General features: G+C 45.1%; 1 protein-coding gene across 1 annotated transcript; it reads left to right on the top strand.

Moving 5' to 3' along the window:
* LOC140207943 (probable G-protein coupled receptor 139) lies at nucleotides 1-26,968 on the top strand. Its single transcript, XM_072276481.1, has 2 exons — nucleotides 1-91; nucleotides 26,061-26,968. The coding sequence occupies exons 1-2, from the start codon at nucleotides 1-3 to the stop codon at nucleotides 26,966-26,968; spliced, it is 999 nt and encodes a 332-aa protein (XP_072132582.1).
* Nucleotides 26,969-27,579: the final 611 nt, after the last annotated feature.

Raw genomic sequence — 27,579 nt, 5'->3', positions numbered from 1 at the left:
ATGGAGGATATGGTCTGTTTGGAAGTGGAAAGTGAAAACCCAGTGTGTGCGGTCTCCGTCGCTGCGCTCCGGCTGGAGGACAATGACAGATGTGAGTGTCAGCGGACTGGCGACATTCCCACAGTTTAGACCGCGGCATCCGAGTTCCAAGACTCACGTACCGGTGAGCAGTCGATCGCTCCTGTAAACAACACCATGTCCATTATTAGTGGTGAAATAGCTGAAGGCATTGTTTGTAGCGGTGACAAAGTGGATTCAAGGTGATATAAAGCACGAGTTCTCATTTACTGACTTACAGAAGAACAGACCTGCGTGTGGAAAATAGACTGTGAAATCATTTAAATAAGCTGCCACGTTGTTATAAGGTTGAACTGTCTGCACTGATAGAAACTGGAACCGAGAAAAGGAGAGTCCAGCATCACTTCAGAAAGCCGAGCGAGGTGAAAGTACGAAACAACGACAACATCGACACCAACTTCATTGACCAAAGAAGAAAACACTGCGATCTAAGTACGGAAAATGAAAATAAAACAATCAGACGCTTGAATCCTCCATTCCGGAAACACGTTTCAGCCGACGGTAGCATCTGTGCTCAGTAACAGTGCGGATACCGCAGCAGAGTAGCAGCAAGACGACGGCACCCTACATAAAGTAATCAGCTCCAGCATCTTACCGGGGACACCAACCGCTAGAAGTGTAGGATAGAAAATGGCTGCGATGTAATAAGTCGCCGGATATCCCATATTCCGTCAGAAGCAGAGTTCAGTTGTACAGAACGTTTCAGCTACTCAGATGGACTGGGGATTGGTTTAGCAGACTTTTATTGAGGTGAGAGCAATTCCACAGAGGCAATTAGCGTGGCTATCACGTCAGGGACATTAGTGACGACCAACAGCACAAATACTTACGTTAAACTATGTTTTCTCACTCTGTCCCCGTGTCATGAATTTGACTCCTCATGGGAGTCTATTACTTTAAAACAAAATATGATGTGCTTTTTTCAATGTTATTTTCCATGATACTCTACCTGGTTTCAACTATTTGCATAGAATGTTTTTATATCATTGTTGCTTTAAAAGAGGCATTCATCTTGAAGTCGATTAATTTTGTAATATTTGACCGAGCACATTCGCTTCTAAAATTGAGGGAAGGAGTTTCTTCTGGCAAGTGAAATGGGGAACACTTCTTTATTAAAGGGGAACATTCGCTCATTCTTTTCTTTCTTTCGTTCCAGTCATTCCGGGCGGTTTGAGTGATGGAATTGACAGTGACAGCTGACACGTGCTACAATAAAATACACTGCACTGAAGTTCCTCCAAACATTTTTAAAGATCTGCAGTGATATTCCAGAAACCTGTGGTCAAAAAGGGAGCGGGTCTTCGGGAAATTAGCGAGGGCTGCGGACAGTTCGAAGAACAATGTTTTCCAGCGCACACATGGGCCGTTTGGCAGGAACCTGACCTCTACCGGTGAATGAGTTGACCATCCCATACCCGTGACGTGCGATGCAGTCTATTAACTTTAAAGATATTCTCAGACCTGCCACAATTCTACCACTGTTTCTCCATCCATTCTCTGTTTGAACAAAAGTAGGAAGGGAAATCTGTGAACTATCCCCGGCTGTTCTATTATTTGTTATTAAGTTTTCTTTTTTTCCCCCCGATTTACTTTCAGGTATATTGCCTTTCGAGCGTCACTATAAGAATGTGCAGAACAGAGAACGGGTTCAAACTCACCTGTCAATCACACTTCTTCCTGCTCCTGCAGTTCATCTCTCCGTGCCTATTGTGGTCTCACAGCGATGAGCGGCACTCGGCTTGTTGGAGAGAGTCTCATCACTCTGTTTCCACTGTGAAACTCGTACTAATGTGCGTCTCTCGGTTGACTCGAAAAAGCATCACCTCTGCCTTCAAATTCATCCTTCCAAAGTGAATCACTCCGTAAAGTTCCGGTTTGAACTCCATCTGTAACTTCTCAGCGCTGCTCTGCGTCCTGTCACTGTCCTGTTGTAATCTGTGGCAAACTTCTGTACTATCCATAATTCCACCATCATCCACATCGTTGCAAATACAATTAAAAAAAAAACCTTCCACCTCCTCATCCAAATCGTTCATAAAAACACAAAAAGCCGGGGGTCTCAGAACAGATCTCTGCAGGACTCCGCTGTTCACCGACATCCAGGGAGAAAACACTCCATCCACAACTATCCTCTCCCTTCTGTGAGCGTCAGTTCTGAATCCAGCAGCCAACTTTCCCTGGATAACAAGCTTTCTGACGTTATGAATGGTCCTACCATGGCTAACAATAAGGCCTGATAAAAATTCATTTATATCAGATCAATTATCCCCCACTTTATTTGCAGAAGACCACACAATAAACACGTTCTCCCTTCTATTTCTCTCTTCCATTGTCTCCGCCTTGTCTTGGGCGAGTGTAAAGATGTGAACTATCGTTATCCTCCGGGTACAAGCTAGAAGTGGTTGTCCAACTCACTGAGCGGACAGCTGCTCCTTCATCCTCGTCACTGTCGATTGCCTGAAACATAAACCTAAGAGGATCATCTCATTTCGGTCCACAGCATCCCATTGACAATATGTTTTCTGGAACTCAGCTACTAGAGGATATTCACTATCTCCAAGGGGTATGAGTTGGTTAATATGATATCAACCCAACTTATATGGAGCAGTCTGGATTTGATATACTGATGGACTGGCTCGGTGCCGACAAATCGCGAAGGTGTAAAGGGGCTCGGCTGATATAGTAACATCATAACCTTCTGTCCTATTTCAAACGCCCGCGGTTTTGCTCGCACCTCGAATCAAGCTTCGCTCTGCCGTTTCTTCCGTCACGTATTATGGACGGCATTGTAATGGGACTCCTTAACAGAGTCTGTTAATTGCTGCTTGCCATTGACCTTTCCATTGATATCATACTCGGTCTATGATAAATCTAGCCAAGCAGGAATGCTAACCCTTTCATTTTCCTCCCGATCGTCAACTTAAAACATGTAAATGCAGGAGAGGATGCTTCTGTGGTGAGGACCATCATAAGAACATTGGGTTAGACAGTGACCCATGAGCCATTTGTCATTTTAGCCAACATTGTCTTTAACGTCCAGTTCATCCGTTCAACAATCGCACTATTGTGGTCGGTAAGGGATATAGAACCTTTGTTTCACCCCAAACAGTTTCATTGGATTTTGTGTCACCTGTGCGGTGTAGCGGGAACCATGATCAGATTCTAGATTCCTTGGCAATCCCCAAAGGGTAAAGACTCTCTCGGACAAAACCCTGGCTGTAACGTCAGCGGTTTTCAATATCTATCCAATTGGTGAACGCATCCATTATCTGGAGGATTTATTTCAGTCCTCCAGGGGATGGAGGTGAAGATCCAACAAAATAAACCTGCAAGTTAACACATGGCCCTTCTACTGGGTGGATCTTAAAACTGCTTCTCTAGCCGATTTATCTGGGCACAAATCAAAAAAAAAATTATGACCATAATGTGGTACATCTCCTCGCAATTTCGGCCACCAACACAGATTCTTCAACTTTTTCATTGTTCTATCTGATCCTTGATGTCCACAAATGTCATAGAAACCATAGAAACTACAGCACAGAAACAGGCCTTCTGGCTCTTCTTGGCTGTGTCGAACCATTTTCTGCCTAGACCCACTGACCTGCACACGGACCATATCCCTCCATACACCTCCCATCAGCATCTGTCCAATTTATTCTTAAATGTTGAAAAAAAGAACCCGCATTTACCACTTCATCTGGCAGCTCATTCCATACTCCCACCACTCTCTGTGTAAAGAAGCCCACCCCTAATGCTCCCTTTAAACTTTTCCCCCGTCACCCTTAACCCATGTCCTTGGTCTTTTTCCTCCCCTTGCCTCAGTGGGAAAAGCCTGCTTGCATTCACTCTATCTATACTCATCATAATTTTATATACCTCTATCAAATCTCCCCTCATTCTTCTACGCTCCAGAGAATAAAGTCCTAACATACTCAACCTTTCTCTGTAACTGAGTTTCTCAAGTCCTGGCAACATCCTTGTAAACCTTCTCTACACTCCTTCAACCTTATTTATATCCTTCCTGTAATTTGGTGACCAAACTGAACACAATACTCCAGATTCGGCCTCACCAAAGCCTTACACAACCTCATCATAACATTCCCGCTCTTATACTCAATACTTTGATTAATAAAGGCCAATGTACCAAAAGCTCTCTTCACGACCCTATCTACCTGTGACGCCACTTTTAGGGAATTTTGTATCTGTATTCCCAGATCCCTCTGTTCTACTGCGCTCTTCAGTGCCTTACCACTAACCCTGTATGTTCTAGCTTGGTTTGTCCTTCCAACGTGCACTACCTCACACTTGTCAGTATTAAACTCCATCTGCCATTTTTCAGCCCATTTTTCCAGCTGGTCCAAGTCCCTCTGCAGGCTCTGAAAACCTTCCTCACTGTCTACTACACCTCCAATCTTTGTATCATCAGCAAACTTGCTGATCCAACTTACCACATTTTCATCCAGATCATTGATATAGATGACAAATAACAATGGACCCATCACTGATCCCTGTGGCACACCACTAGTCACAGGCCTGCACTGGGATAAGCAATTCTCTACTAATACTCTTTGGCTTCTTCCATTGAGCCAATGTCTAATCCAATTTACCACCTCCCCTTGTATATCTAGCGAGTGAATTTTCCTACCTAACCTCCCATGCGGGACTTTGTCAAAGGCCTTACTGAAGTTCATGTAGACAATATCCACTGCCTTCCCTTCAATCACTTTCCTGGTAACCTCCTCGAAAAACTCCAATAGATTGGTCAAACATGACCTACCACGCACAAAGCCATGTTGACTCTCCCTAATAAGTCCCTGTCTATCCAAGTGCTTGTAGATTCTGTCTCTTAGTACACCCTCCAATAACCTACATACTACCGACGTAAAATTTACCGGTCTATAATTCCCGGATTACTTTTCGATCATTTTTAAACAACGGAACAACATGAGCCACTCTCCAATCCTCCGGCACCTCACCTGTAGACAGCGACATTTTAAATATTTCCCGCCAGGGCCCCCGCAATTTCAACAGTTGTCTCCTTCAAGGTCCGAGGGAACACACTGTCAGGTCCCGGGGATTTATTCACTTTAATTTTCCTGAAGACAGCAAGCACCTCCTCCTTTTCAATTTGTACAGTTTCCATGATCTCACTACTTGTTTCCCTTAATTCCATAGACTTCATGCCAGTTTCCTTAGTAAATACAGACGCAAAAAATACATTCAAGATCTCCGCCAATTCTTTTTGTTCCCCAAATAGCCGACCACTCTGATCTTCAAGATGACCAATTTCGTTCCTTACAATTCTTTTACTCTTAATATACCTGTAAAAGCTCTTTGGATTACCCTTCACTTTGACTGCCAAGGCAACCTCATGTCTTCTTTTAGCTCTCCTGATTTCCCTCTTAAGTATTTTCTTGCACTTTTTACAATCGTCAAACACCTTATTTGCTCCCTGTTTCCTATACATGTCATACAACTCCCTCTTCTTCTTTATCAGAGTTGCAATATCCCTTGAGAACAAAGATTCCTTATTCCTATTCACTTTGCCTTTAATCCTGACAGGAACATACAAACTCTGTACTCTCAAAAATTCTCCTTTGAAGGCTTCCCACCTACCGATCACATCTTTGCCAGAGAACAACCTGTCCCAATCCACGCTTTTTCGATCCTTTCTCATTTCTTCAAATTTGGCCTTCTTCCAGTTCAGAACATTAAACCTAGGACCAGATCTATCCTTGTCCATGATCAAGTTGAAACTAATGGTGTTATGATCACTGGAACCAAAGTGCTCCCCTACACAGACATCCGTCACTTGTCCTAACTCGTTTCCTAACAGGAGATCCAATATTGCATCCCCACAAGTTGGTCCCTCTATATATTGATTCAGAAAACTTTCCTGAACACATTTTACAAACTCTAAACCATCTAGACCCCAAAGAGTATGGAGTCCCAATCAATATATGGAAAATTAAAATCCCCTGCCACCACAACTTTATGTTTCCTGCAGTTGCCTGCTATCTCTCTGCAGATTTGCTCTTCGAAGTCTCGTTGATTATTGGGTGGTCTGTAATACAATCCCACTAATGTGGCCATATTTTTCCTGTTTCTCAGCTCTACCCATAAGGATTCAGTAGACAAGCCCTCTAATCTGTCCTGCCTGAGCACTGTTGTAATATTTTCCCTAACAAGCAATGCTACTCCCCCACCTTTCATTCCTCTGCCTCGATCACATCTGAAACATCGGAACCCTGGAATATTAAGCTGCCAGTCCTGCCCTTCTTGTAGCTAATTTTCACTAATTGCTATAATGTCATAATTCCACGTGTCAACCCACGCCCTCAACTCATCCGCCTTCCCCGCAATACTCTTAACATTGAAATATATTCACCTCAGAAGATTTTTACCACCACTCACAACCTTTCTATTAGCGGATTTTCTTGAACTTTTAACATCATTTATTTTCACTCCAGCCACATTGTCAGCTCTGGCACTCTGGTTCCCAACCCCCTGCAAATCTAGTTTAAAGTCTCCCCAATAGCACTAGCAAACCTCCCTGAAAGGATATTGGTCTCCCTATAGTTCAAGTGTAACCCGTCTCTCTTATACAGGTCCCACCTGCCCCAGAAGAGGTCCCAATAATCCTGATATCTGAAACCCTGCCCCCTACACCAATTCCTCAGCTACTTGTTTATCCTCCAGAGCATCCTATTCCTACCCTAACTGGCACCTAGCACAGGTAGCAAACCTGCGATTACCACCCTCGAGGTCCTGCTTTTCAACTTCCTACCAAGCTCTCTATACTCACTCTCCAGGACCTCCTCACTCTTCTTTGTTATGTCATTGGTACCGATGTCCACCACGACATCTGGCTGGTCACCCTCCCACTTCAGAATGTCATGCAAGCGATCAGAGACATCCTTGACCCTGGCACCCGGTAGGCAACAAACCACCCTGGATTCTCTGTCACGACCACAGAACCTCCAATCTGCACCTCTAACTATCGATTCTTTGAGGAAAGAGAAGCAGAATAAACGATGTAAAGGCAGTAAGGTAGAAGGGCTGAAATGTGTGTACCTCAATGCAAGAAGCATCAGGAACAAAAGTGATGAACTGAGAGCTTGGATACATACATGGACTTATGATGTAGTGGCCATTACAGAGATTTGGCTGGCACCAGGACAGGAATGGATTCTCGATATTCCTGGATTTCAGTGCTTTAAAGGGGATAGAGAGGGCGGAAAAAGGGGAGGAGGGGTGGCATTACTGGTCAGGGATACTGTTACAGCTGCAGAAAGGGTGGGTAATGTAGCAGGATCTTCTTTTGAGTCAATATGGGTGGAAGTAAGGAACAGGAAGGGAGCAGTTACTCTACTGGGGTTATTCTAGAGACCCCCTGATAGCAGCAGAGATACAGAGGAGCAGATTGGGAGGCAGATTTTGGAAAGGTGCAAAAATAACAGGGTTGTTATCATGGGTGACTTTAACTTCCCTAATATTGATTGGCACCTGATTAGTCCCAAGGGTTTAGATGGGGCAGAATTTGTTAACTGTGTCCAGGATGGATTCCTGTCACAGTATGTGGACAGGCCGATCGGGGTAATGCCATACTAAATCTAGTACTAGGTAATGAACCGGGTCAGGTCACATATCTCTCAGTGGGTGAGCATCTTGGGGACAGTGACCACCGCTCCCTCGCATTTATAATTATCATGGAAAATGATAGAATCAAAGAGGACAGGATTTTTTTTAATTGGGGAAAGGCAAATTATGAGGCTATCAGGCTAGAACTAGCGGGTGTGAATTGGGATGATGTTTTTTGCAGGGCAATGTACTATGGACATTTGGCAATGTTTAGAGATCTCTTGCGGGATGTAAGGGATAAATTTGTCCCGATGAGGAAGATAAAGATTGGTAGGGTGAACGAACCATGGGTGACAAGTGAGGTGGAAAATCTAGTGAGGAGGAAGAAGGCAGCATACATGAGGTTTAAGAAGCAAGGATCAGATGGGTCTATTGAGGAATATAGGGAAGCAAGAAAGGAGCTTAAGAAGGGGCTGAGAAGAGCAAGAAGGGAGCATGAGAAGGCCTTGGCGAGTAGGGTAAAGGAAAACCCCAAGGCATTATTCAATTATCTGAAGAAATAAAGGATGAAAGGAGTGAAGATAGGACCGATTAGAGATAAAGGTGGGAAGATGTGCCTGGAGGCTATGGAAGTGAGCGAGGTCCTCAATGAATACTTCTTTTCGGTATTCACCAATGAGAGGGAACTTGATGATGGTGAGAACGATATGAGTGAGGTTGATGTTCTGGAGCATGCTGATATTAAGAGACAGGAGGTGTTGGAGTTGTTAAAATACATTAGGACAGATAAGTCCCTGGGGCCTGATGGAATATTCCCCAGGCTACTCCACGAGGTGAGAGAAGAGTTTGCTGAGCTTCTGGCTGGGATCTTTATGTCCTCGTTGTCCACGGGAATGGTACCGGAGGATTGGAGGGTGGCGAATGTTGTTCCCTTGTTCAAAAAAGGTAGTAGGGATAGTCCGGGTATTTATAGACCAGTGAGCCTTACATCTGTGGTGGGAAAGCTGTTGGAAAAGATTCTTAGAGATAGAATCTAGAGGCATTTAGAGAATCATGGTCTGATCAGGGACAGTCAGCATGGCTTTGTGAAGGGCAGATCGTGTCTAACAAGCCTGATAGAGTTCTTTGAGGAGATGACCAGGCATATAGATGAAGGTAGTGCAGTGGATGTGATCTATATGGATTTTAGTAAGGCATTTGACAAGGTTCCACACGGTAGGCTTAATCAGAAAATTAGAAGGTATGGGATCCAGGGAAGTTTGGCCAGGTGGATTCAGAATTGGCTTGCCTGCAGAAGGCAGAGTGTGGTGGTGGAGGGAGTACATTCAGATTGGAGAATTGTGACTAGTGGTGTCCCACAAGGATCTGTTCTGGGACCTCTACTTTTCGTGATTTTTATTAACGACCTGGGTGTGGGGGTAGAAGGGTGGGTTGGCAAGTTTGCAGACGACACAAAGTTTGGTGGTGTTGTAGATAGTGTAGAGGATTGTCAAAGATTGCAGAGAGACATCGATAGGATGCAGAAGTGGGATGAGAAGTGGCAGATAGAGTTCAACCCGGAGAACTGTGAGGTGGTACACTTTGGAAGGACAAACTCCAAGGCAGAGTACAAAATAAATGGCAGTATGCTTGGTAGTGTGGAGGAGCAGAGGGATCTCGGGGTACATGTCCACAGATCTCTGAGAGTTGCCTCACAGGTGGATTGGGTAGAGTTTAAGAGTCGCAATGTAATGATGCAGCTCTACAAAACTCTGGTTAGGCCACACTTGGAGTATTGTGTCCAGTTCTGGTCACCTCACTATAGGAAGGATGTGGAAGCATTGGAAAGGGTACAGAGGAGATTTACCAGGATGCTGCCTGGTTTAGAAAGTATGCATTATGATCAGAGATTAAGGGATCTAGGGCTTTACTCTTTGGAGAGAAGGAGGATGAGAGGAGACATGATAGAGGTGTACAAGATAATAATAGCAATAGATAGAGTGGATAGCCAGAGCCTCTTCCCTAGGGCACCACTGATCAATACAAGAGGACATGGTTTAAGGTAAGGGGTGGGAATTTCAAGGGGGATATTAGAGGAAGGTTTTTTACTCAGAGAGTGGGTGATGCGTGGAATGCACTGCCTGAGTCAGTGGTGGAGGCAGATACACTAGTGAAGTTTAAGACACTACTAGACAGGTATATGGAGGAATCTAAGGTGGGGGCTTATATGGGAGGCAGGGTTTGATGGTCGGCACAACATTGTGGGCCGAAGGGTCTGTACTGTGCTGTACTATTCTATGTTCTATGTTCATCTCCCCTTTCTTGTATCCAAATTGAAATATTTAACTTGACCCGGAAACACAAGCCACACACTTCTCCCAGAATCTTAGACGGCGAAACTATCCACACAGTCCATAGACTGTTTAATTCAGAAAATTAAAGGAACACCTACAATAGAGTAGTTTGGGAGGGATATGGGCTGGGGGAACCAGGGATATTTTGGATCTTGGCTTTACTTCAGAATTCCACTGGATAGCACCGGGCCGTCAGGTGTCGGCCATAGGGGGACGGCTTCTGTCACGAACTCGAGTCCTCGACGGAGCATTTTGAGAATTCTGAATATTCCTTGCTGGTTTTTTTTCGGTGTGTGTGTGTTTCAGCGTTTTAGTAATGATAGTTATAATGTATTCTAGTGTTTCTGTTTTTTTATGTGTTGTAGTCGGGTCTTCTCTCGTTTCCATTTGATTAGCCATTGTCCTTGAATAGTTCCAATGAATTATCCTCGAGACTTTGCGTGTGTCCAATTAAGTCTCTATAGGCTTTAGTCTCGTCTCAGAATGGTTACCTGTAAGCCTGTCACGACTCGCGGTTTTTAATTAGCTGGGCAGGGATTCCTTCGGCGTAAAGACATCTGACTTTAGCTTGTGCTTAAATTTCAGTGTCAAAGCTATCATATTATGATGGCCATAAGGTTTATTTTACCTTACGCTCTCCAATTAATATGGGTTCACTGCACAACACCCTGTCCAGAATACCTACTCAACTGGACTCAACCACGAGCTGCTCTAAAATAAAAGCCATCTCATTGCCAATCAGAATTTTCCCTCTTGGGACACACCACCAATCTGATTTTTCTAACCTACGTGCATATTGAAATCACCCAGGACAGTTGTAACATTGCCTTTTTGGCATATATTTTCTGTCCCTCATTTTAAGTTTTCGATCATATCCTTGGTACTATTTGTGTATCTGCATATAATTCCCATCCGGGTCCTTTGTTAAGGGATCTACTCTGAGTTGCATCTCTAAATAAATAAATAGCTCACAGGGCAAAAAACTTACCCTAGATTACCAGAACATATTGAGGGATTTCCTGCAGCTTCTCCTTTCCGGGAACATGGAAGTATCCACATCAGCTGGACTACAGAAATGCCTGAGGGACTTGTTGGCCACTGAACTGTGTGTGAGTCAGCAAAGCTGGAAGCAGAACATCAAGAAGACTGACTAAACCCCTTTGATGTTGTGTACCGATTCGTTCTCAAGGGATATTATCAAAATATTATTCTCCGATCAACGTAAAATGACAAAATGTTTTCCTGAAATTACCGCACGATCTCTGTCTTCAGAACCTCAGCGGCCGTTCTTTCGATTCAACATTTATCTTCGGCTTCTGAACACCAGAATTCGTTCAAAGGAGAAAGCGACGGAGAACCAGACAGGGCAGTTGGTAGTTGCGTAAGGCAGGATGCTCTGGAAGTTGCACACTCGGAAATCCAGTCGGAAAAGACGACTTGACCAGCAAGCAATTATAATGTCAAGCATAACGACTCATATATATGCCGTTCATAGATATATTCTGCAGATGCTTTTATTCTCAACCATTCCTCCACTCCGCATTCTCCTTGCGATTGCCCATTTTGCTCCCCTGTTAACGTTTCTTTTCCCCTTACCTGTATCTCACCTCACTCTTGTGCGCCGCCTCCTACCTTACTTCTGTCACGAGTAGTCCACACTCTTCTTCTTGAAAAGACTTTCTTTTTCAGCCCTTTGCAGCTATAACTTATCAATTATCAGCTACTAACCATACGGCTCCCCAGCCTAGCTCCGATCCCTCCCACCTTCCTTCACCTCTTAAGTTCCAACTGGCTTTCCAACCACTGCATAGCCCTACTGATTTATTCAGTCCGTCCAACGTTCCCCGTGTGTTAATCTATACCCTCCATTCCCATGGCATGATGAAGAGGGGGACACCAGTCAGACTCCCATACTCTCTACTCAAACACCGTTCCACAATCCAAGAATCCTTGTAGTGAGCTGAAGGATTTAGATTAGATTAGATTAGAATATGAGGACACGCAGTCCTCTTTTATTGTCATTTAGTAACGCATGCATTAAGAAATGATACAATGTTTTTTTCCAGAATGATATCACGAAAACACATGGCAAACCGACTTAAAATCTAGCAAAAACCACATAATTATAACATATAGTTACAACAGTGCAAAGCAATACCATAATTTGATAAGAACAGACCATGGCACGGTACAGTCTCAAAGTCTCTCGAAAGTCCCAGCATCTCACGCAGACGGTAAACCTCCAGCGCCGCAAACCTGCCGATGCAGCATCCTGGAAGCAATCGACCACAGTCCGACTCCGAGACCGTCCGAAAACTCCGAGCTTCCGATCACCTCATCAACACCGAGCACCGAGTACCATCTCTGTCGAGCGCTTCGATCCCGGCCCCGGCAACAAGCAATAAGCAAGCCGAGGATTTGGGGCCTTCGTCTCCGGAGATTCTCGATCGCACAGTAGCAACGAAGCAAGCATTTCAGAAGTTACTTCAGGTGTTCTTCCGTACTCTCACGGATGTCTCCATCAAATCCGGATTGTGCACGCCCCCCTAGTTACACAATACGATATTCATTCGGAACGGCCGCGCGCGCTGCGTCGCGCCGCCATCTTCTCCTCCCTCCTCGCAAGTCATTTTCAAGTCACTTTCAAAATATTCAGAATTTTTTTGAAAAAAAAATTCCCCTTAGCGTAATTGAACACGGCAACACAGATATAAGCCCTTCGATCCATCTAATCAGTACAGACCTATTATGCTGCCTTGTCCCAGCGACATACATCTGTCACTCAGCCCTAACATCCATGTGCCTACTCGAATCCACCATTCGATAATTCGATAAACACACTCACCACCCTCTGTGTGAAGAATTTCACCCATGTTCACCTTACACATGTCACATTCCATAATTAACCCCTGACCTATTGTTCTAGTCTCACCCAAACTCAACATTGAACCATTCTAGTCCTCTCATAATTTTCCATATCTTCATCCATTCTCCCCTTATTCTCCTACGATCTACAGAATAATGTCCTAAACTACTGTACCTTTCCGGATAACTGAGGAGACATATCTGGTTATATGCTTGCACATTTTCTCTGCACTCTTTGATGTTTTAGTTCATATATATATTTCTCTCAGCTCTCATTGGTGGCGTGTGTGTATATTTTCCTTCAATCTCAGGTCCTCTACAAGAGTCCTGGGAGCCTGAGAGTTCGGCGCACTGGCCTTGATGTTCCTAGTAGTGGAATCTTCAGAACCGAGATCTAAGATGTTGTTCCGGGATTTATTAGAGCCACACTCCCAGTCCAAGTGTCACAGATCCAAGTACTCCTAGCACCACCGGGATTACTCTGGCCTTAACCTTCCATATCCTTTATATCCGCTCTTTCAAGCCCTGGTATTTCTCCAGCTTCGTTTATTCTTTTTCCCCGATGTCTCTGCATTCGGAATTGCCATTGCTATTGCTTTCTTCTGTTTCTTGTCCAGTATTGGTATGACTGGTGGGTTGTCAGCACCTGCTTATCCGTCTATAACTGGAAGTCCAACAGTATCCTATCTCTGTCATTCTCCATGACCTTCCCGGGAGTTTCCCATTTCCTGCACACAATTCCGGTAACTTGGTTGTGCCTTTCAGTATATTCTGTCCCTGCCCCTGCCTGCATTTTGTACACTGATACCACATGATGACTGGTTTCAGCGGAGTCTGCATCGTGGGTCTTGTCTAGTGTGACAGACCCCTGTTTCTCTTATTCTTGTGCTCAGCTTCTGTTTTTTTTTTTTTTTTTTTTGCACCCATGAGTAGCGTCTGTGTGCTGCCCCTGAGCTCTGCCACATCCACCCATTGACTGGACTGTCCTGCGTCAGCCAACGCTGACGTCTGTCGATGGTACACCACGTGCAGTGGCTTGTCCTTCCATGCCTCTGGTCCTCTGGCTCTGACACACCTTCTTCCATTTCCACATCCCCTGCCTGCTGTATGAGGTATTTCTCATAGTTGCATTCTGGACCATCTTCCTGACATATTCTTGAGTGTTTCGCATGTCCTCCATGACTGTGGCCTTGACACTTCAAAGTTCCGGTTGTCCTTTATTCCAGTGAGTGTACAGTCGCTCAACGATGGACTTTGGGTAGAATCCTCCATGTATTGTGGTTTATCTCCTGCTCTGCATGTCAGCAGCTTCCAGTTCGCTCTTTGGCCAGCATAGTATTGTGACTGGGTATTTGATGACCGGTGTGATGAATGTGTTGACGGCTCCGATCTTCTTCTTCCCATTCATCTTTTATTGTAGAACCTGTCTCACTCTCTGGAGGTACTTGGATGTTTGTCATAGAAAGGCAGGTGCAGGGCTGTTAATGTTTGAGGTAGCTAGAAGTCTACAGAAGGATGTAGACAGATTCGGAGAATGCACATGGGAGTGACACATGGAAAATAGTGTAGGGAGCTGTATGTTCTCACGACTTGCGAGAACGAATGGCGTCGCAAGCCTTTGTCTAAACGGGTAGCAAATTTGCATCAAAGGTGCAAAGGGACGTGGTGGATCTCATGCGGGTTTCCCTAAGGATTAACTTGCAGCTTGAGCCAGTGGTACGAAAGGCAAATAGAATGCTAGCAACCATTTCGACAGAAAATATAAACAAGTACATTCAAGTTTTACGTTCAAAGTTATTGTTATTCAACAGTGCTCCTGTGATCCGCCAAGCGAGAAAACGCCCCTCCACACCGCGGCGCACAACACAATACCTGTAACGCACATGCAGCACTGAAGTGATGTTACACTCACAAGTAAACAAAAATGGGATGTATATCCGATACAACGTGACGGGGCTGACGTGATGTGACATGGCAGAGATTTCAGTGGTCTTACAGAAAAAAAAAAAACTGTTCCATGTCCAACAGTCTTTGTCCGTGTTCTACGGTTCCTCCTGGACGGTTGGGCACTTCGCAATTATGAGCAGTTTGAAACCGTTTATCAAAGACCATATGTGCTGGCATTGGAAAGTGTCCGGACCAGGTTCACGAGAATGGTTAAGGGAATGAAAACGTTAACATATGAGGAGCATTTGAGGGCTCACGACATTTATTCACTACAATTTAGAGGAATGAAAGTAGATGGAGGACCTATTGCATCCAGTCACATATTGGAAACATAGAAACATAGAAAATAGGTGCAGGAATACGCCATTCGGCCCTTCGAGCCTGCACCGCCATTTATTATGATCATGGCTGATCATCCAACTCAGAACCCCGCCCCAGTCTTCCCTCCATATCCCCTGATCCCCGTAGCCACAAAGGCCATATCTAACTCCCTCTTAAATATAGCCAATGTACTGGCCTCAACTGCTTCCTGTGGCAGAGAATTCCACAGATTCACCACTCTCTGAGTGAAGAAGTTTTTCCTAATCTCGGTCCTAAAAGGCTTCCCCTATATCCTCAAACTGTGACACCTTGTTCTGGACTTCCCCAACATCGGGAACAATCTTGCATCTAGCCTGTCCAATCCCTTTAGGATTTTATACGTTTCAATCAGATCCCCCTCAATCTTCTAAATTCCAACGAGTACAAGCCCAGTTCATCCAGTCTTTCTTCATATGAAAGTCCTGCCATCCCAGGAATCAATCTGGTGAACCTTCTTTGTACTCCCTCAATGGCAGGGATGTCTTTCCTCAGATTAGGGGACCAAAATTGCACACAATACTCCAGGTGTGGTCTCACCAAGGCCTTGTACAACTGCAGTAGTACTTCCCTGCTCCTGTACTCAAATCCTCTCGCTATAAATGCCAGCATACCATTCGCCTTTTTCACCGCCTGCTGTACCTGCATGCCCACTTTCAATGACTGGTGTATAATGATACCCAGGTCTCGTTGCACCTCCCCTTTTCCTAATCAGCCACCAATCAGATAATAATCTGTTTTCCTATTTTTGCCAACAAAGTGGATAACTTCACATTTATCCACATTAAATTGCATCTGTCATGAATTTGCCCACTCACCCAACCTATCCAAGTCACTCTGCATCCTCTTACATCCTCCTCACAGCTAACACTGCTGCCCAGCTTCGTGTCATCCGCAAACTTGGAGATGCTGCATTTAATTCCCTCATCCAAGTCATTAATATATATTGTAAACAACTGGGGTCCCAGCACAGAGCCTTGTGGTACCCCACTAGTCACTGCCTGCCATTCTGAAAAGGTCCCGTTTATTCCCACTCCTTGCTTCCTGTCTGCTAACCAATTCTCCATCCACATCAATACCTTACCCCCAATACCGTGTGCTTTAAGTTTGCACACTAATCTCCTGTGTGGGACCTTGTCAAAAGCCTTTTGAAAATCCAAATATACCACATCCACTGGTTCTCCCCTATCCACTCTACTAGTTACATCCTCAAAAAATTCAATGAGATTCGTCAGACATGATTTTCCCTTCACAAATCCATGTTGACTTTGTCCGATGATTTCACTGCTTTCCAAATGTGCTGTTATCACATCTTTGATAACTGACTCCAGCAGTTTCCCCACCACCGACGTTAGGCTAACCGGTCTATAATTCCCCGGTTTCTCTCTCCATCCTTTTTTAAAAAAGTGGGGTTACATTAACCAGCCTCCAATCCTCAGGAACTAGTCCAGAATCTAACGCGTTTTGAAAAATTATCACTAATGCATCCACTATTTCTTGGGCTACTTCCTTAAGCACTCTAGGATGCAGACCATCTGGCCCTGGGGATTTATCTGCCTTCAATCCCTTCAATTTACCTAACACCACTTCCCTACTAACAAGTATTTCGCTCAGTTTCTCCATCTCACTGGACCTTCTGTCCCCTACTATTTCTGGAAGATTATTTATGTCTTCCTTAGTGAAGACAGAACCAAAGTAATTATTTAATTGGTCTGCCATGTCCTTGCTCCCCATAATCAATTCACCTGTTTCTGTCTGTAGGGGAAACCGAGACAGAGTGGGCACAGCGATGATGTGTCCTATTATGGGGGAGTCCAGGACAGGCGGCACGGACTCAGAGGAGAAGGCCGTCACGTTGAAACAGAGATAGGGAGGAATGTCATGAGCCAATCGGTGGTGACAATGTGGATTTAATTGCCACTGCCGACTGTCGAGGGGAATTCATCGGGTATATTGAAAGTGTAGACTGATAATTTTCCGATAAGTAAGGATGTCAAGGGTATCGGTTAGAAAGCTGGTGAAAGGGGTTAATGACTTATCCATGGTGGAATTGCGGAGCGGACTCGATGTGGACTAATTGTCTTATAGTCTTACGGAATGTGACAGTTCGGAAGTAGCAATCCGAGTTTAAGGTTGTATGCACAGCTACGTGTTCGCACAGCTGAAAATAGAAACTTATTTCCGGCACTATCACGTTCATTTCCGGCACGCAGCATCATTCAAACAGCATTCGCGAAAAAAAAATATGCATAAATTATTCGCAGATTTTACAAGCAAAGACAATTCGAATAAAACTCGGTCCATTTTAATGCAAAGGTGGGAACGGTGCTGCTAACCCGAATTAATTACATGTCTGGGAATCGAATGATTAAAGTGAAGTAGTTGTCCTGGAGCCCGCTGCTGTGGGACTCCAGGTTTCTTTGTTCCCATTCCTGATGAAGAGTCTCGGCCTGAAACGTCGGATATTCACTCCTTTCCATAAATGCCGCCTAGCCTGCTGAGTTCCTCCAGAATTTTGTGTGTGTTGCTTGGATTTCCAGCAGCAGCAGATTTTCTCTTATTGTAAATAATGCGGATTCAGGGAGGAGAAATATAATTAGAAGCTTCTGACAGTGCACAGTAATTGACAAGAAAATGTTACTTATCTCTCGCTCAGTGATTTAAAATGAGTATTTAAATTGTGTCTTCATTTTTGATAAGAGAACGTGGTGGGAGGTGGCGGGGATGATGCCGAGTATAGATCCAAGTGTACAAAATAAATTATAACCGGAGAATGCAATATTTTTAATGGAGCATCACTATCCGCTATACACTCCATCATGTTTCGACATCGAAACTTCAAAGGCGCCATGTTGCTTCCAGCCGTCTTCTTTTTATAGGTTGTGGCTTTGTATCGGTTTGTACGTTTGTAAATTTGAGGGTCTGATCCCGTTTTGAGTCTTAAAAGCTTATCACCGAGTGCTTATACAAGAGGCATTGATCCTATGGATATTCAGAGGCTTTTTTCCCGGGGCTGAAATGGTTGCTACAACAGGACACTGGTTTAAGGTGCTGGGGAGTAGGTACAGAGGAGATGTCAGGGGTAAGTTTTTTACTCAGAGATTGGTGTGTGCGTGGAATGGGCTGCCGGCAACGCTGACAGAGGCGGATACGATGGGGTCTTTCAACAGACTTTTGGATGGGAACATGGAGCTTAGAAAAATAGAGGGCTATAGGAAAGCCTTGTAATTTCTAAGGTAGGAACATGCTCAGTACAACGTTGCGGGCCGAAGGGCCTGTATTGTGCTGTAGCTTTTCTATGCTTCCATGCTTTTAATAATTTACCTACTAGTGACGTCAGGCTCGCTGGCCTATTGTCTTATTGTCTTATTGTAGCAATTCATTAACAACGTTAGCTATCCTCCGATTCTGCCAGGGCCAGTACAATTTCAGCACTCGCCTCCCACCGGCTCCGATGGACACTTTGTTCAGTTCCATTTCCGGTTCAATATCCATTTAGAAATCGTCTGTCGGAGGGGAAGAAACCGTTCCCAACTCTCTGAATGTGTGCCTTCAGACTTCTGTACCTTCTTCCGGACGGTAATAACGTGAGGACGACATGCTCTGGGCTTTATGATGCACTGCTCCTACGGGGGGTGAGAAGACAAAATGGATCTGAGATCTGACTAACTTTACAATTATCTGTAGCTTCAATAATTCTGCTGCAACTTTTCGGAACGGTCTCGACGGTACATCTGTAGATGTTTTCAAGTGTTTTAGGTGAGAAGTCAAATGTTGTCGTACTCCTGATGAAATATAGCCACTGTCTTTCACTCTTAATTTTTCAATCGACTTGTTGGGATCTGTTTCGATCCTTAGAGATTTTGGCACCCAGCAACTTTAAGTTGCTCACTCTTTCCACTTCTGATCCCTCTATAGGGATTAATTGGTATTCGCTCCTCTTTGCCTTCCTGTAGTTCAAAATCAGCTCTTTCGTCTTACTGACACTGCGTCCAGGTTGTTGCTGTCACACTGCTCAACCAGCTGGTATATCTCGCTCCTGTACGCCCTTTGCGATTGTACCAAACATGATTCCATAATCAGCGAATTTATAGATGGTATTTAAACCATACCTAGCACACAGTTCTGGGTACAGAGGGACCATAACAATGGGCTAATCACACAGCCTGAGGTGGGCTAGTGTTAATCATTAGCGAGGGGGAGTTATTATTTCGAATATGCACAGATTGTGGTCTTCCGATTAGTAAATCGAGGATCCAATTGCAGACGGTGGTACGGAGGCCCAGATTATATAACTTATCATTCAGGACTGTGGAGATGATAGGGCTAAACGCTGAGCTATAGTCAACGAACAGCATCTTGATATGGACGTTTCCCCCCCCCCCCCCCGGCCAGGTGATGCAAGGCCGTGTGAGGAACTATTGAGATTGCATCTGCTGGAGAGCTATTGTGGCAGTAGAAATCTCATTTCCTGGATCGCACGAACGTTCGAAATCAGATCAGAAGCAACAAAATGAATTAGACCTTGAAATCCCTTCTACACATGATCGATTTGAAATTATACGCTTCTTCATCAGAAAAGATGGCAAAATTAATTCAAATAGTAGAACTATTTTCTGAAGATATAGACATGATCTTTGGATTAGATAAGTGCAGAATATTGAACATAGGAAAGTTATAATAAGACTAACTAAATGCAAAACAGATCATCAGGTTACAATACGACTGATAGAAGAATATGGAACATAAGTATTTAAGATCTCAACAAGCAAAAAAAAGTAGATCATTGTCATTGCAGACCTGGAAATTCGAGCAACACACATAAAAGTTGCTGGTGAACGCAGCAGGCCAGGCAGCATCTCTAGTAAGAGGTACAGTCGACGTTTCAGACCGAGACCCTTCTTCAGGACTAACTGAAAGAACAGCTAGTAAGAGATTTGAAAGTGGGAGGAAGAGGGGGAGGGGGAGATCCGAAATGATAGGAGAAGACAGGAGGGGGAAGGATGGAGCCAAGAGCTGGACAGGTGATTCGCAAAAGGGATATGAGAGGATCATGGGACAGGAGGAGGCCTAGGGAGAAAGAAAAGTGGGAGGGGGGAAGCCCAGAGGATGGGCAACAGGTATAGTGAGAGGGACAGAGGGAGAAAAAGGAGAGAGAGATAAATAAAGTGTGCATATAAATAAATAAATAACGAATGGTGTACGAGGGGGAGGTGGGGCATTAGTGGAAGTTTGAGAAGTCAATGTTCATGCCATCAGGTTGGAGGCTACGCAGACGGAATATTAGGTGTTGTTCCTCCAACCTGAGTGTGACTTCATCTTTACCGTAGAGGAGGCCGTGGGTAGACATATCTGAATAGGAATGGGACGTGGAATTAAAATGTGTGGCCACTGGGCGATCCTACTTTCTCTGGCGGACAGAGCGCAGGTGTTCAGCGAAACGACCTCCCCGTCTGCGTCGGGTCTCACCAATATATAGAAGGCCACATCGGGAGCACCGGACGCAGTATATCACCCCAGCCGACTCACGGGTGAAGTGTCGCTTCTCCTCGAAGGACTGTCAAGAGCCCTGAATGGTGCTGAGGGAGAAAGTGTAAAGGCATGTGTAACAGTTGTTCCACTTACAAGGATAAGTGGCGGGAGGGAGATCGATGGGGAGGGATGGGGGGACGAATGGACAAGGGAGTCGCGTAGGGCGAGGTCCCTGCGTAAAGCAGAGAGAGGGGGTAGGGGAGGGAAAGATGTGCTTAGTGGTGGGATCACGTTGCCCGGTGGCAGAAGGTATGGAAAATTATATGTTCCGTCACCCCGTTAGGAATAGGGTTCTCCTTGTCCTCAACTTTCACCCCACTCCGGCCACCCCATTAGGAATAGGGTTCCCCTTGTCCTCACCCACCACCCCACCAGGCTCCGGGTCCAACATATAATTCTCCGTAACTTCCGCCACCTCCAGCGGGATCCCACCACTAAGCGCAACTTTCCCAGCCGCCCCCCTTCTGCTTTCCGCAGGGATCGCTCCCTACGCCACTCCTTTGCCGATTCGTCCCACCCCCATCCCTCCCCAGTGATCTCCCTCGCGGTACTTATCCTCGTTAGCGGAACAAGTGATACACATGCCCTTACACTTTCTCCCTCACTGCCGTTCAGGACCCCAGACATTCCTTCCAGGTGAGGCGACACTTCACCTGTGAGTCGGCTGGGGTTGATACACTGCATCTGGTGCTTCTGATGCGGCCTTCTATATATTGGCAAGACCCGACGCAGACGGTGAGAACATTTTGCTGAACACCTACACTCCGTCCGCCAGAGAAAGCAGGATCTCCAGTGGCCACACATTTTAATTCCACATCCCATTCCCATTCTGATATGTCTATCCACGGCCTCCTCTACTGTAAAGAGGAAGCCACACTCAGGTTGGAGGAACAACACCTTATATTCCGTCTGCGTAGCCTCCAACCTGATGGCATGAACATTGACATCTCAAACTTCCGCTAATGCCCGATCTCCCCCTCGTACCCCGTCCGTTATATATTTATGTATATACACAATTCCTTTTTCTCCCTCTGTCACTCTCACTATACCGCTTGCCCATTCTTTAGGCATTCCCCCTCCTCCTTGTCTTTCTCCCTAGGCCTCCCGTCCCATGATCCTCTCATATCCCCTTTGCCAATCAACTGTCCAGCTCTTGGCTCCATACCTCCTCCTCCGGTCTTCTCCTATCATTTCGGATCTGCCCCTCCCCCTCCCACTTTCAAATCTCTTACTAGTTTTTCTTTCAATTAGTCCTGACGAAGGGTCTCAGCCCGAAACGTCGACTGTACCTCTTCCTAGAGATGCCGCCTGGCCTGCTGCGTTCACCAGCAACTTTGATGTGTGTTGCTAGATGATTGTTGGGACCCAAAAGCAAGACACAGACACTGAAGTACTAGGAACAGGACAGGAATTAGAAACTAGAGTTAGGGCTGTGACTAGATGCAGTCTAGGAGCAGGGTCAAGAACGCAGACTTGGACTTGACAAGCGGGACCAGGACTAGAAACTGGGAACTAGGAGCCTGAGCTTGGACTCAGAGCGGGAGACTGGACAAGGACCCCGAACCTGGGTCTTCACTGGTGCTCGGACCCCGGAACTAGGCGAGGACATGACATGGCTACTAAACTGGACATGGCATGGGTTCTTTCTGTTAGGGTTCCTCGTGGCGAGGACATGACGAGGCTTGGATTTGTATCGGTTTGTACGTTTGTAAATTCAAGGGCCTGATCCCGTTTTGAGCCTTAGAAAGTTTATCACCGAGTGCTTATACAAGAGGCATTGATCCTATGGATGGTCAGAGGCTTTTTCCCGGGGCTGAAATTGTTGCCACAAGAGGACACAGGTTTAAGGTGCTGGGGAGTAAGTACAGCGGAGATGTCAGGAGTAAGCTTTTTACTCAGAGATTAATGTGTGCGTAGAATGGGCTGCCGGCAACGGTGGTGGAGGCGGATACAATAGGGTCTTTTAAGAGACTTTTGGTTAGGTCCATAGAGCCTAGAAAAACAGAGAGTTATGGGGAAGTCTAGTAATTTCTAAGGTAAGGGCATGTTCGGCACAACTTTGTGAGCCGAATGGCCTGTATTATGCTGTAGATTTTCTATGTTTGTGTGTTTCTAAGCCGACCACATATTGTGTCTGCCAAAAAAAAAAAAATCAAACAAACAACTATCTAATGCTCCATCCGCCTGGAGAAAATATTCGGCGTATCAGTCTCAGTGATAATTTTCTCTACCGATGCCAATGACATCTAGTTTTAAACCCCGCGCCTTACATACTGTTCCCTCCACTCTATCCCTGCTGCTTTATTTCACTGTCTCTGCAGGGGTTAACTGCACCTGCTCATGCATTGGATTAATTAAGTGAACATCCACGTGGCCTGATTGCGTCATCGGAGTGTGCTTCTTTAGTACAAATAGGGGTTTCCTACAATGATTGTCAGTACGAGCAACGTCTCCAGGAATGACATTGTTCAACAGACCTGCGAATCGGAGTTCCGACTCACCGATCCTGGAGAGTAGAGCGGGACAGTTCAAGAATGGGTCGGAATCTGGGATCAGCTCAGTGGAAAGTTACACCAATGGATCAGAAAGTTTCAATTTGGATGCTGACTTCAAAACTCATTTAAATGAACTAACATTATCACAGCGGATCCAAATTGCGCTCTTGGACTTTGCGCCGATTTACTATCCAATTCTTGCTGTTGTTGCCATCCCTGGTAAGTCAAAGTCTCATGTTGAAAATATTTCGAGCGGTAGCTGTACCATGGTCTTATTATCACACACAACACGTATGTCACATCCACTCCTCCCCATGTTCCCCACAAATACACACTGTCTTTGTTGTTTGCTTGATATATATTAGTAATTCCACGTGTATATTCGGTAAATGTTGAAAACGCCCGTGTCAGACTGACGACTTATTCTCTGTTCCGACAGTTAGGGATGCTGTCAAATCTTTACATTCAATTTCTGTTTCATCTGCTCAAGAGCGGTAAATTTCTCAAGCTGACCCGGCATTGTATTGTCCATCCGTACCTCTCTTAGAGAACGAGCGTGTCAGGTGTCTTGTGGAGCAACTGATGTACTTGAGGACTGGGTATCCCACATGGCTGTTGGGGAGACAGAACCAGGGTCCTGACTCAGAGACTGTAAGGGAATTGCAATATTCTTTTCCGCGTTGGAATGCCGTATTTTAGAGGGAAATGTCCAGGCAGCGGAATCCCCATGCTGTGCTGCTCCTGAACTTCTAGTTGGTCGCAGTCGTAGGTTAGGAAGTTGTCAACGAGCCTTGTTGAGTTGCTCCAGTGTATAGTGTAGACGGCACCAATTACCGCAGATTTTCAAAGATACGCGCCGTACTCTTTTCTTGTGTTGGTTTTTACTTATCGAGAATGTAATCTTACCCTGGCGCCGATTCCAAAATCTGTCCCTGCCCGCTGGGCTAACCTTCCATAAGTATCACAGGCAGATGTAATGGACGTCTTCATCCGCCTGTTTGTTTTCGACTCTGAACAGAGTGAAAGCCTCTGTCCTCTCCATTACTGAATATTTAAAGTAAACCCCATAGTTCAACTCCTCCTGTGGAGAATCGATGATTTCGATTCTCTCTGTCACCAGGCATGATGAACCCATAATTCCCTATTCAGTTCAATTCCTGGCTTCAGAGACAGACGTTTCACCTATTATCTGTCGCCCTTTCTGAGCTCTGACCAATTTTTGTGCAACACTCCAGACTCTGCTCCTCACGCACAATCGGAACATGTTTGAGCTTCTCGCTAAAGTCCGGTTTATTGTTCGGCACGCAATGCATTCAACGTGGACCAAATAGTGAATCATGAGGAGAAAAATAGTCCCTTCTGCCTTTCTATCGTTTGTTAGTCTAAAACACGGGTTCCAAACTCTGATGGGTTAAACCGACACACACAGTACATAGCATCTGCACCTTTGCCAGACAGGTGAACATTTTCTATCCGCAGGAAGAGTATCTGCGGAACAAATCAGTAAGATCAGTGTACAGTATATAGATTCATGACGATAGCGGAAGAAGTAAAATGGCGGAGAAATTACCGCTCTGTCAGTGCAGGGGGCGGTGGGGGGGGGGGGGCAGTGGTCAGTGAGAGAGTTTGCGAGATTCCGGTCGGATCTGCAACAGAATACAAGACGACGATCGGTGAGATGGAAAATCAGTAGGCTTAGGTTTAGTGAAAACTTCAAGACCATCTATACAATGAGTGAAATTTCTACGTAATCTATATCCCATCTCATTAAAGTTAGTGCTTGTTGGTTCAGTAATGATGTCAATTCTGCTTTTTGCCTTGACCCGGTGGCTTTGAGGAAATTAAAATACACCACCCCAGCCATTGATAATGCTTTCAATGCACGTTGATTCTACCCGTACCTAACTTACTGTTTTTCACATTGCTTTACTGTCTCCACCGGACGCCTGCCTGAATATTTTATTTTACACCTTGGATTGGCCTAAATATTCTTGCATTTGTTCATGCCGCCAGTTTCGATCTCCCGCAGCCTTCTCACACTCTCATTGTGTACCCGTGTGTTCATTGGGTATTAATGCTTTCTAGCAATCTCCATTACTTACAAATATACTCCACCTGTGGTCTAATAGTGACGCCAAGGCGTTGAATAACCGTCCGACAGTTTCAGCAGCAACTCTATCTGGGTGTTTATCTGCATCACTCCCACCTGAAATGTCAGACTGCAGTACCTTCTGTTTTCAGCTTTTCTATGCATCCGAAACTTTCAAAGGGACCGAGGAGTCGGTCAATTATAACGGCTCATCATATCCGTGCCTTCTGGTGAAATGTTTGATTTGATAACGCAGGAGCAAAAACAGTGGAAGATATAAAGGTTGCGGCATTTCCCCGAAACGTGTCCAGCTGAAATGTTATGGATTTTATTGACCCCTGTTCCGTTTTGGATGCAGCCACAGTATTCGATCAACAAGGACGACCACTGTCTTATTGACTTTGGCCGTGTGTTACAGTGATGTACGGAGATCGATGACACTGCACTGAACCGGGGCGAATATCAACTCGATTTGTTCGACTGAAATGTGGCACAAGTTGAACACAATATTTGCTGCTTCCCTCAGATTGCGTATTTATGTGTGGAGAAAAATGATACAAACGCTATCTGCTGACTTTTGTCTTCAAGGGTTCTTCTGGCCAGTGGATGACGTCACTTCCAGTAATTAGCTCATTGAATATTAATCCCTGACTGACCAAAGAATTGTTGCCAATCACCCATAAATTATCCTACCTCTGAAGCGTACTATGATTTTGTTCTTAGTAAATTTTACAACGATGCTCTGAATTTGATGTATAATTTCTGTACTTCTGCTTTTCACAGTGAACGTGGTGACGATTGTCATACTGTCACGGGGAAAGTGCGGACTCTCTAAAACCGTCACCCGCTATCTGTTGGCCATGTCAGCGGCAGACCTGACGGTGGTTTTCCTGGACGTTATAATGATGAAAATTCCGAAAGCTTTTCCGGATGAGTTTTCCTTCCTGTTTTACGTCCGCGTGTGTAGAACCCACGTCTTCTTACTGCAGGCCGCCACAGATTGCTCTGTTTGGTTCACCGTCGCCTTCACCTTTGATCGATTTGTGGCCATTTGCTTCCAGGATCTAAACACTACCTATTGCACTGGGAGAACGGCGGCTGTGGTTCTCAGCACACTGACTGTACTGAGTTCTTTAAAGAATGTTTTCTGGTTCTTCATGGTCCAAGATATATACACTTCCTCTAACATTTGGTGGCCTTGCATGCGGAAATGGGAATTACTGGGGTCACTATTCTGGACAGTAATCGATGTCGCTCGTTCTGTTTTTTCAACTGTGATTCCATTCCTCGTTGTTATCCTGCTCAATGTTTTCACCATCACAAACGTTTTACTGGCCAGTAAAGCCCGCGACAGACTCCGGGCTTCCAGTAATGGTCAGAGTTCCAGAGACCCGGAGATGCAGAGCCGCAGAAAGTCCCTCGTTTTACTGCTGGTCATCTCGGGAAATTTCATCCTGTTATGGGCCTTGTATGTGGTGACGGCTATCTGGAACAGAATGGCTCATGTCGTGGGCCCCCTGTACTGGTTGACGATGCCTTCATTTTTCACTGAACTGTGCTACATGCTGCAACTGCTGAGCTGCTGCACAAACACCGTTCTTTACGCTGTCAGCCAGACTAAGTTCAGGCAGCAGCTGAAGCAGGTGCTGAATTCTCCTCTCACTCTCATTTGGAAACGGATTCGAAACTGAGGGTTCATGTGACCAGCATCCGTCTCTTCTACTTTCAAGAAGAGAAGGAGGTCGGAATGTTGTCCATTGATGCTCCGTGTCGCTCCAGATTCTCCCTGGATGGACGGACACAACTCTCTGATTCAACACTCCCTGACACTGACGCTGCCCTGATACAGTCTCATCTGTTGTCATCTGCAACTCTGTTGATTTGTTTCAATACCTTAAGCAGCCCAATTGTTTCAAGCAGGTGCAGCCTTTCCTTTCCGTGTCACAACTCGGAGCCGTAAAACTGACCAATAAATTCAAAACTGTCTACCTGCAATGTAATATCAGACAAATGACCATCTCAAATCACATAGTGAGAACAATGACAACCTGGTGTTCATGAGAGTAACTAGTTCCAAATTGTTGTAGCTAGGAGAATGGAACATTCCTAGCCTCTCAAACACCTTATATGAGTGTAAATTTCCATAGTCATTACCGAACTGAACATTGTAGGGAACCAATTTTTAAAGCAAGTTCAACATTGAAATACAGCGAGGCATCACTGGCTGAAAGAGAACATTGCGATAACATATTTGAATTGGATGTTCCTGCACCATATCTCATTGCCAAATATTAAAAGCTGC

Source organism: Mobula birostris, chromosome 13 (genome assembly GCF_030028105.1).
Source record: "Mobula birostris isolate sMobBir1 chromosome 13, sMobBir1.hap1, whole genome shotgun sequence".
Taxonomy (NCBI): Eukaryota; Metazoa; Chordata; class Chondrichthyes; order Myliobatiformes; family Myliobatidae; genus Mobula; species Mobula birostris.
The sequence above is the reverse complement of the archived record's forward strand: the minus strand, read 5'-3'. Positions and strand labels throughout refer to the sequence as shown.